General features: G+C 22.3%; 3 protein-coding genes across 3 annotated transcripts; all 3 read right to left on the minus strand.

The window, feature by feature from the left end:
* Positions 1-433: 433 nt before the first annotated feature.
* PY17X_1206900 (nonsense mRNA reducing factor 1) lies at positions 434-4,327 on the minus strand (the record flags this gene model as incomplete). Its single annotated transcript, XM_723922.1, has 1 exon — positions 434-4,327. One exon carries the CDS (start codon positions 4,325-4,327, stop codon positions 434-436), a length of 3,894 nt encoding a protein of 1,297 aa, XP_729015.1.
* Positions 4,328-6,210: 1,883 nt separating this feature from the next.
* Positions 6,211-8,043, minus strand: PY17X_1207000 (DnaJ protein, putative; the record flags this gene model as incomplete). Its single annotated transcript, XM_034637620.1, is given in 3 exon segments — positions 6,211-6,486; positions 6,503-6,823; positions 6,838-8,043. 3 exon segments carry the CDS (start codon positions 8,041-8,043, stop codon positions 6,211-6,213), a joined length of 1,803 nt encoding a protein of 600 aa, XP_034493567.1.
* Positions 8,044-9,259: 1,216 nt separating this feature from the next.
* Positions 9,260-11,503, minus strand: PY17X_1207100 (peptidase, putative; the record flags this gene model as incomplete). Its single annotated transcript, XM_022956707.1, has 2 exons — positions 9,260-10,841; positions 10,989-11,503. The coding sequence occupies 2 exons, from the start codon at positions 11,501-11,503 to the stop codon at positions 9,260-9,262; spliced, it is 2,097 nt and encodes a 698-aa protein (XP_022812569.1).
* Positions 11,504-12,359: the final 856 nt, after the last annotated feature.

Consider the following 12,359-nt stretch of genomic DNA (forward strand, 5'->3'; position numbering starts at 1 on the left):
CTTTTTTATTTATTAATTAAACATAATTATTATAGAATAAAATTCCAAAAATCTTGTATTTATTGAATATTTATCTTGTTATTTTTTTTTGTTTATTCAGCTACTATTATTATCATAGTTATTCTAAACTGTCTAATTTAGTTAATATTCGTTGTCTTCTTATTTTATTTTTAATACAAACCTTAATAAATAAAACTGTTTAAATAAATTTATTTACATTAAAAGAAGGTACCTATCTTTAATATCCTAGTTTTGGGGTTATTTATTTTCATATTTTTTTTATATAATGCCAAAATAATGCGTATATTTTCGCCGCCTATATTTTCGCCGCCTACATTTTTACCGCATTTATTGCCTATTTGGCCCGTTTAACTGCTTGCCCCGCTTAACCGCTTAACCGCTTTCCCCGTTTTGGACTGTCAAAGTGTTATAACTAGTGGAGGTTCTTATTTTGTGGATTGGCATCATTATTTTGATAAAATAGATATGGAAATATGTCTCCATTTTTCGAACTAATTTTGTTATCAAGGTTAGTTTCATTAAAATTCCAACTCATGTAATTAACATCTCCATCAGCAATATTTTCAGAATTATTAATTCCCTTAAAGTTTGGAATGTCATCTGATATACTACCATTGGATTGAGAAAGCTGACTAAGATTGCTAATATAAGAGTTAAGAGAATATTTATTTTTTCTTTTTCTTTCATTAATAAAATTATAAATATCTTGATCAATAACTGACTCATTACAAATACTACTATTTGACATATTTTGACTCAAAATAGAATCATTTCTTTGATATTTAAATTTATGATTATCTTTATTATTTCCATTATCTCTTGTATATCTATTTATTCCTTTATCATATATTTTACTACTTATATTTTTTAAATCTTGGAAATAATTAAAATTAATATATTTTGATGGTTGCTTAACTGGTGTTGGAATGTTAATTGTTATTGGTTTTAAGTTAGATAAACATCCCTCTACAATTAAATTTTTTTTTTTAAATTGATTTAATAAATTAACCCAAACTGAATTTACATTTGTAATAGTTTCATTAGAATTAATTTTTTCTTTAGAAATAAAATGTTGTCTAGATAAAACTTTTGCATTACCACAAATTATTAATCCATATTTTGCTCGTGTTAATGCAACATTTAATCTTCTTGGATCATTTAAAAATCCAATTCCTAATTTTTTATTTGATCTTACACATGATAAAAGAATAAAATCTTTTTCTCTTCCTTGAAATGCATCTACAGATGCAACTTCGATATCTAAACAATGTTGATAAGAAATATTTTTTTGAAAAAGTGATGTAATATATGCTCTTTGTCCTTCATATGGAGTTATAACACCAATTTGTGTAGCTTTTAATCCCGCATTTAATAAAGCTCTAACTAAAACTTCCATATTTTGTGCTTCATTTCTATTTAAGTAACTTGTTCCAGATGCAGACATTTCTTCAAGTCCATTAGAATTATAAAAAAACATTGGATATTTAGAATTTGGCCATGGGAAATTTTTTAAAGGATATTCTCTTTCTTTTAATGTAATACCATTTTGTAAACATCCATCATAAAACACATAAGATGGAAATTCACTTAAACATGGATGCATTCTATATTGCACTTCTAATCTAAATGGTGTGATTCCTAACATAACCAAACGTTCAAATAAACTTTTTCCTAACCCAGAACTTGCTGCTTTTTTACATACAATTATAGGTCCTAATTGACAATGATCTCCAACCAATACTATTTGTTTTGCTCCAGTAACTATTGGAACCAAACATTCTGGTTCAGTTGATTGAGTTGCTTCATCAATTAAAACTTGATTAAAACGGAATCTTTTTAATCTTTTATCCATTGCACCTACACATGTAGTACATATTACATCTGCTTCAGTTAAAATTTTATATTCTGCATGTAAAATTAATTTTTTTAATCTATTTTCATCTTTTTGAGATAATTCACCTACTTCTTCTTTTAATTCTAATAATTTATTTAATTCTTCTCCTACATCTGTTTTAAGTAATTTAACTTGATTATGTAAATATAAATAATCAGCTATACTAGATACAGATTCTCTACTTCTTGCACATAATCTTACAACTTTTAATCCGGTTCTATGAATACGAACAGATAATTGATCAACAGCTACATTACTTGGTGCAGTAACTAAAACCTTTCCTCCCATTTTTGTTTTATGCATATGATACACTAATGTTGCACATGTTAATGTTTTACCAGTTCCTGGTGGACCTTGAATTAAAGAGAGTGGAGAATTTAAGCTTTTTTTAATTGCATCTATTTGTGAATGATTTAATGGAGCTAAATTAGGAGCAGAATAATTTACAATTTTATAAGAAGTATATAAATTATCATTTAATTTTTTATTATATTTCTTATTATCATTATTTAAATTAAACTCTTTTTTATTATAATCTATTGGTTCATCAATTATATCATGTCCTAACAATTTGTGATATAAATAGCCACTTAATGAAAATGAGTTAAAAGCAAATTCATTTAAAGCTAATTGCATACGATCATAAGCAGTACTTTTCCAAACAAATTCTACAACAAACCCTGTATTTATATTATAATTCCATGGTCCATCTATATTATATAATACTTTTAATTCTAATGCTATTTCTTCATTACTATTTAATCTAGATATATGACCTTCACAACCCCATATATTACCATTTGGATATGTATATGATATTTTTAATTCATCTCCTACTACTATTCTTAATTCACTTTCTTCTTTAATATATACAAAATATGCATATCTTTTTTTATTTAAACCTACATCCCATCGTATTGTAACATTAGTTTGTTTATGTCCCTCTTTTATTGATTTATCATAATTTGATTCTAATTCAATTAATGGAGAAAATGTTAATTTATAATCTATTGCATCTGTATATTTTAATTTTACTTTTTTGGGTTCATCATCTAATATTTTTAAATCTAACTCATTTATATATACATCTTTTTTATTTTTCCAAAATTCTTCTAACTTATTTACATTTACAGATGTTGTTAATTTACCTTTTTTTTCTGCATCATCTTTTCGTGGAATATTTACAAGCCATTCTAAAAAACATCTATCTTCTATAACTGGTTGCCAATTTTCTAAATTACATTCTTTTATTTTGGATTCTCCTTCACTCTCTTCATCTTGAATAGGTATATCTCTCTTCATGTTTTTATCATTTTTGCAGTTTTTATCATTTTTGCAATTTTTTTCATTTTTTTCATTTTTGCAATTTTTATCATTTTTTCCATTTTTTCCATTTTTATCATTTATAGAAATATAATATGCCAAGCATGGATCCCGACATAAAATAATAACTACCCCTTCTTCTAATGTTGGTAAAAATCCTAATAAAAAAACATTTCTACATCCACAGTTATAACATTCTAATATCGTTTCCCCAAGGACACTATTTTTATGTAACTTTATTTCTTTATGTTTTGATCGAACTAGATGTGTAACAATATGACTTCCACATGTTCCATAGGACCCATTACAAAACCATCTTTCACATGTATTACATTGTACAACACTATCAACATAATCTATTTCACAATATCTACATCTATAATATTTTAATTCCTCATTTTCAGAATCATTATTACTACCTTTATAGATGCTTGTTATATTTTTATTATTTCTTTTATTATATTTTTCTCCATATTCTTTTACATTTTTTGAGGAATAACAATTTTTATCTCTTATTTTTCCTTTTTTTTTATTTAATTTTTTTTTTATTTTATTATCTCGAATATATTCATCACTCAAAATATCTTCACATTTATTTTGTACTTGTTCATTTTCAGAATCAAAATAATGTTTTTCATTCTTGAAACTGATTCGGTCTTTACCATTTTCTTCTTTATTCATACAATCCACACTGGATTCACTATAACCTCTTAGATGTGATTCATTCCATGACATGGCATATGATTCTACATCTGAGCATGCTTCTGAAAATGATACCAATTTCTGGATTCTATTTTCATCTATATCAAAATTGGACCTCTTTTTCTCAGATAATTCACACAAATAATTACTTGAATTATTATTTTTTTTTGAATTTTTTTTATTTATATATTCTGTGTTTTGTATTTCTTCACAACTAGATCTTCTATCATTATGTTTCATTTCATTTATATAATCATCATATTTAAATAAATCATTAAAATTACATATTTCATTATTTTTCTTCTTATTATTTTTTCTATCCACTATATTATATAGATCACAAAAATTGTCTACATCTATTTGGTTACAATTCTGTGCTTTATTCATAATCTTTTTATTTTTCACAAACCTTGAAATCAAATATTACAAATTCAGACAAATATATAAATCATAACCTTACTATATAATTATGTGTATATGTCTGTATAAAATATGATCTTAATATTTGATATATACACATCTTTTACAATTTTGTAGAATCGTAATAGAATCACATATAAGCTATACACACATGATGTTATTTATAACCATATATCCTATTTGGAAAATATTGTAAAATATTAGAAACTATAATTTAGTATATATCACTTTTTTAACATATTATAATCAACTTATATATATTCCCCTTTTTCATATTTTTTAAATAAATATGGATGTTATTTTTCCTTAAGATATATCTATACACCTTTATTTCGACTTTTATCTTTTCTAAAATATATAATTTATTTGAAAAGGAAAAAAAAAAAAAAAAAAAAAAAAAAGGTAGAAGGGATAAATATGTAAACAATAACAACGAAACATAAATTTTTGTAAAAATGTAAAAAAATAATAAAATGCAGAAGAAAATATAAAACCTTTAACTATATGCCCCGAAAATGTTATCTTTTTTTTTTTTTTTTTTTTTTTTTAAATAAGAATATTTATTATGTCAAATAAAAGAAAGGTTGCGTATTATATGTTAGTACATACACAGATATATACATACATATATGTATATGTATATGTATATATATATACATACATTTGTGTACACAAATAATATAGAGTTTGTATGTTTCTATAAACATTTTTCAAAGCATACATGCACACATGTATTTATAATAACATACTATTATCAGCCCATGCACTTTTCCTTTAAATTTTATGTATTTTTATTTTTTTAATATTATATAAATAAATATACACATATGCTTAGTATGTTTCCTCGTGTGAACAATATTTCCCATAAAATGAAAAAAAATAAAAATATAAATATAAAAATATAAAACATCCTTATTACTGTTCATTCCTTCTTTAGTTATTTTTTATTTTATTATTTTTTAGTTATTTTTTATTTTATTATTTTTTATTTTATTATTTTTTGTGTGAATATATCTCATAATATTTTTAACTTTTCAATATCATACATGCATATATGAAAAATAACAATATATATAATATCTTTATCTTGTACTTTTTTTTATTTAAATGTGAAAAAAAAATATATGACCATTTGTTATCACAAAATTGTTTGTATATTTTATTATCATTTTTAAAAAGAAAAAATATGGAATTTTATTCTTAAGCTAATATAAGTTTTGTCCATTTTGTATAGAAAACATGTGTACTATTAGCGATTCAAATTGTAAGCAAATTATATCTATATATATCTATATGTATCCATTTCTACATATCCATGCTTGCATTCTTTTGTTCACCCTTTTTCATGCCTAGCACAAGTTCGATTCGTTAAAAATTGGGAAGTTGAAAAGGTGGGCAAATAAGACAAACCGTTATAAACATTGTCTATACATACAAAAGATCAAAAGATCAAATAATGAAATGTAATAAAATTTGTATTTGCATATGTGTATATTAATGTAGAATATGAAATATGATTAGATACTAAACAAATATACATAATAAGAAACTGTATAGCTACAAAACAATTCAAGTTTTACTTGGAATAAAACAATTCAATTCTATTTGGAATAAATATATAATGTTCGATTATTTTCAGTTATTTGATAAAATTCAAATTAAGTGGTTATGCCAAGTCTTTTCATCATTTTGAAAAATATTGATACTTTGACACATGTTATAAAAAAAATTAATTTTGTAATAAATTATAAAAAACAAAAACAAAAAAAAAATAATGAAGCATAATTAAAAAAAGAAAAAGAATTATTTGAATTCTCGTAAATATAAAACAATAACAAATTATATATTATTTATTCTCCCTTTTTTTTATTTTTTTTTTTTGTTTTAGAGGGGGTTACACAAATTTTATTAGCCATATGACCCTCAGTTTTTATATGCTCAAATAGCTTGTTTCTTGAATCAAAAGTTTGATTGCATATTTGACATTTTAAATTTTTAGAATTATCTTTTGTATCCATATCTTTACATTTGTTATTTTGGTCTTTATTTTTTTCTGCTTTTTCACAATCGTTATCTTGGTCTTTATTTTTTTCTGCCTTTTCACAACCGTTATCTTGGTCTTTTTTTTTTTTTTTTTTTCTTTTTTTTTTTTTTCTTATCATCCGAACTGCTTAAAGAATTATTCTCCTTTACAATATCTTCTTCATCCAAAAATTTAAATTTTTTTTTTTTTTTTTTATTCGCATATCTGGATAGGAAATCATCATTTGCCATTAAATCTATTGGTGAAGAATTTTCACTATTTTCTATATTATTAAAAATAGGGGGATTTTTTTTTTTTTTTTTTTTTTTTTTTTTTTTTTTTCCACCTTGATTTCGTCTGTCATTTCGCCATCTTCGCCATTTTCGCCATCTTCGCCATTTTCGCCATTTTCGCCATCTTCGCCATTTTCGCCATTTTCGCCATTTTCGCCATTTTCACCAAATATGTCGTTAAAATCATAATTTTTTGTGCTTTTCAAAAAATTGGTTATGTGCTTCTTTGACTTTTCATGTGAGTTATAATGTTTCATGGTTTTAAAATTCTTTTTACACACTTCACATCGATAAATAATATTTTCTTTTACGACATGTTCAGAATCAACAAGATCATCTATATGATCAGTTTTGTTTATATTTGAATGTTCATTTTCATCATTTTCATCATTTTCATCATTTTTAAAAATAAATTCTCTTTTATTTTCATTATGATCTAACATTTCTTCATCATTATAATATCCTGCTTGTTCTTCTTCCCATTTCTTTTTATGTTCTTCGAATAATAATTTTCTTTCTAACAATTGTCGTTTTCTTTTATTTTCGTTTTCTTCATTTTTTTTTCTTTTTTCTTCCCCAATTTCTACGATTCTATTTAAATATCTAATATCATATTGTTTTAAATGTTGTACTAATGATCTTATATTTTCATTATAATTTTTTCGTTCTTTTATGCTTTTTTTTTCACTTTCTTTTTTTAAATTTCTTCTGGTATGTCTATTTTCAAATTCGTATGATTTTAAATGTTCATTAAAAAAGTCAAATTTTTTTATAGTACTAAAATTATTCCAATAATCATAAAACTCATCAATACTTTTCCCAGACGTTTTAGAGTTCCCAAAACTCGGAGCATTAATTTGATCGCCTTTATTTTTATTATCATTTTTATTTTTATTCTTATTAATTTTTGCTAATTCTTCATTTTCTTCCTTTACAATATCTTCAAACAATTTTCTATAAACATTATAAAAACTTTTTTCACAATTATCATCATAACCATCAAAACAGTTATTATTAAAATAGCCCCATATATTTATATTCACTTTATAATTGCTATATGAATAATTTTGATCATCTTCTTTTTCTTCGTTTTCTTCTTTCCCTTTTATAATTTTATTACGATTAATGTCATACCATTTCCGTCTTTTTTGATCAATTAAACATTCATAAGATTCTTGAATTTTTCTAAAAATATGTGTATACTTTTTTAATTCTTCTTCTGAACAATTTGAATTTTTATCAGGATGATAATTTAATATTAATTTTTTATAATTTTTTTTTATATCATCAATTGTTGCATTTTTTTCAACTCCTAATATTTCATAATAGCATTGACACTTTTCAATGTCTCTCTCTTTCTCTTCCATTTTTCACATTGAAAATAATTTGTCTGAATCAAAAGATAGAGAGAGATATATAAATATGTACTCCTTTTGAATCTATAGAAAATTTTGGATACACTTTTCTGTATAACTATATATGGTCCCAATTCACCAAAAAGAATAATCTTATTTACATCACTATTTTTTTTTTTCTCTTCCTACAAACTAGCTATATATTCCTCGAAAAAAATATATATTCCATAATTATTAACACTAAATTATTTCTACTCGTATATACATTCTCACCAAATCACCAGCCGACATTTTTTCTCAAGCAAGGACCTTCTACGCTCATAAAAAGAGCTACATAAAAAGAGCTAGATAAAATAATAATAAATATGTATATATGTATATATATTTATTTATGCAACTGCAAATGATGATATTCTTAAAAGATTTCCAAAAACATTCAATGTAAATTAGTAGGAATTACTAATGTTACTTCAAATAACGTTAAACAATCTATACCCAAAAATTATTAACTTTTTCCCTTAATTTGAAAAAAAAAAAAAAATAACAATAATAAATGTACGTAAAAATGTATTTTTTTTTATATAAAAAAATTGAACGAAATTAACAAAATGAAACGAAGTTGAACGAAATTGACGAAATGAAACGAAGTTGAACGAAATTGACGAAATGAACTTAATTTTGCCATAACTACAATTCTTATATTTAAAAATAAAAAAAAAAATTATCACATTCTTACAAAAATATTATTTTTTTATATAGGCAAAAAATATTAAAATTTCCTTTTTATTTAATCTTAATATATTATGATTTTTTTGATGTTGTTATTTACATTAGTATATGTATACAAAACAACGATAAAAAAAAAAAAAAAAAAAATTGAAGACATATTTTTAATAAAACTTTAAGTTAATTTTTTTTAAAACTAAGTTATTAATTTAATATATTTTGTAAGTAGTAGGCAAAACTATACAAAACAATTCTATTATCTATGCTTGCTTTATTCATTTTTCCGAAATTATTTTTTTTGTAATATTTTAACACAAGCCGATAAACTATTTTACTCTTAAAAATGGGGTTTATTTCGAAAGAGTATTCCGCTTCATTCCATTTTGTTCCGCTTCGTTTTGTTATTTCCTCGCCCCCTTTGACAGAACTGTGGAGAAGGAAACACACTTATGTACATGTACAAAAAAAATGTGCAATATTTGTATCGGAGGTAAAAATTTAGCTACTTAAAAAAATTTCCACTTTTTTTCGAATTTATTAAATTAGCTATAATGGAAGGGTAATCTTCTGTTCTATAATTGTTAAGCAATATATCATAAAATTTTTTTTGAAAAGATATTAAGGTATTATTTTTTTTTAAGTTAATTTGATTAGTTGGAATATTTAAAAGGACACGTATTTCTGCAAATAAATAACTTAAAACAGCCCCAGAATAACAACTTGAAAAATGATATGGAAAACTAGTAGAATGTATTGAATAAAATGAAGAAAATTTATAAGGAAAATATCTTTCAATAATTTCATAAAAATTACATAAATTATCTTCTTCTTTATTTTTCCCTTTTTCAAAATTATTAATTGTATTTGAAAAAAACAAATGGGGATTAATGTCATGTATAACATAATCTATAATAGAATGTGAATATATATTAGAAAGTCTTGAACAATCAAATTTAATTGTTTTAAATAAATTTTCACTTATTTTTAAATTATTATCAGTTTTATTTGACAATATACTAATTATATCATAATTATTAGCTAAATGCTCATTTATATGTGAAAAAAATTCAGCATAATCTAAAGGAATGTTAAATAAATTTGATAAGCTCAAATTATTTGATAATAATAATAAATGATATGCATGCCCAAATTCATGAAATAATGTTAATATTTCAGAAGAACTAAATAATTTATTTTTAATAGGTACCGTTCTAATAAATTTATAATCTATTAATACATGTCCTGGACTTATTAAACATGTATTTGGAAGAGAATTCATTGAAGGAATTTTAAAATAATCTTTAAAATTTATGTCCATATATGGAATTATATATATATATCCTAAAAATACATTATTAGACATATTCTCATAATTATTTATTGTACTTCCCTTTTTCACATTATTTTGGTACCGTTCTATTTTATATATTATACTATCTTTTGGCCATTTTTTTTTTATTTCCTCATTTTTAATTTCTTCATAAAAAAAATTATATATTCTTGATATAATTTCCATAAAATTTTTTAAAACTATATTTTGTGGAAAATAGCTATTTATCAAATATTCATCTGACTTGTTCATAATTTTATTGTAATAATAATACCAATCATAAATGGCTAGTTTGTGTGCATTATTTTCCCAATAATTTTTTTTATTATTTTTATTGTTAAATTTACTAGAATTACTTATTTTTAATATATCATAAATTATTTTATCATAATCTTTTTCTATTTTTTCTTTAATTATATTAAGAAACTTTTCTATATTTTCATAATTATTTTTTTCCATTGTAAATTGTGATATAGAATAATGTCCCCAATTTTTATATCCTAATTTATTAGCTAGATCATATCTTTTTTTTAATATATTTATTATATCATTATTTAAATTTAAATTTTTATATGGACTGTTAAGTAACTCAAGTACTTTTTTTCGAATTTCAGAATCTTCTACTCCATTTAAAATATATTCATAATTATATTTACTTATCGGAATTTTCAATTTATTTTTGTTAAAAGTATATTCATGATTTTTTTTCCATTTTTCGTCTATTTTTATTTCGTTTTTGTCTATTATTAAATACCTAAGAAACGTAGCACAAAATAGTCAATATATAGCACTAGACCAAGATCGAACAAATGTACATTAAAAATGTTTAATCAGAATAAAGGAGAGTAATATAAATTGGATACACAATGTAATACATAAATATGATAATGTATTTACATACCTAACTTTAACATTATTAATTTTTTTCAAATATTTTGAACAATCTTCTTTTAATTCATTAAATAAGTTCCCAACCAATTTATCATTTCTTATACGTATACTATATGGAATATTTTTTTCATCAAGTTTTTGATCATCGTTATTTTTAGAGATATATTTAGAGATATTTTCTTCAATATATTTCAGTATTATTTTTTTACTAAATGTTTCCTTTTTTAATTTTGTGTGTGTAGCTAACAGATAATATAAATTAAAACATTTTTCTACGATTTTTTTTTTTTGAATATTATCATTAATTATTTTATTTTTTGTATTAAGAAGCTTATTAATTTCACATGAAATAAAATAAAAATTAACTGAATCTTTGTCTATAGGAAAATTAATTATTTTAGAGTTTTTGACATGATCTATAATTTCTTTATACAATTTTTTTTTTTCATTCCCATAAAAAATTTTAGGAATATTTGAAAAAAATACACAAATGCATTTATTTATAACATTATTAAAATTCACCATTTTATTAATGTCTCTTTATTTTACAACATATACATATTTTTTTCCAAATATTTATAATTTCATAAAACTTGTCATCATTTAATAATGCTTATTATTATTACTATTACTATTTATTATTATATAGTCCAGAATTCCCAATACATTTTCCCCCTTTACATTTTAGTATAATAGTATGTTTTGAAAAAAAAACCTATATTTTCATATTTATCAATATTTTTAAATTGTAATATTATTTTTCATCATATTCAATTTTATTTATTTTGCCTTAATATACTTTCTATTATGCATGGAAAAGAGAAAAAAAAAAATAAAAAAAAAAAAATAATAAAAAAAAAAAGAAAAGAAAAAAAATAATAATCCTTTTTTATCCTAATTATAATTATTAACCCTTTTAGTATTATTACATATATAATTCTTCACTAAAAAAAAAATTTATAAACAATCGAAAAATATTTATATACTTGAATGTGTGGAAGGAAAAAATAACATCAGCATTCATTTATATAGAACAAGGAAATGCATAATTTTCCATTTTTCTTAACCTATATATTCAAATTAAAAAATTAATTTAAAAACAACTCTTCAAAAGAATAGCACTATTATATTAGCTACACATTTTTTTCCCAAAAACGATATATTATTTTTTTTTTATAAAAATTGTAATATTTATGACTATATAAACAAGTTTGTATTTACCTCAAATTTTTTAACCAACAGTTGATACAACACGTTTCAAACGTAATGTTAATAAATTATTTTTGTACATATTTTATTTAAAGTTTGAAAAAGGTGTAAATAGCCAAAATGGCAACAATGATAATGGCGACAATAATAATGGTGATGTATAACTATGTAA

This window comes from Plasmodium yoelii, assembly GCF_900002385.2.
Source record: "Plasmodium yoelii strain 17X genome assembly, chromosome: 12".
Taxonomy (NCBI): Eukaryota; Apicomplexa; class Aconoidasida; order Haemosporida; family Plasmodiidae; genus Plasmodium; species Plasmodium yoelii.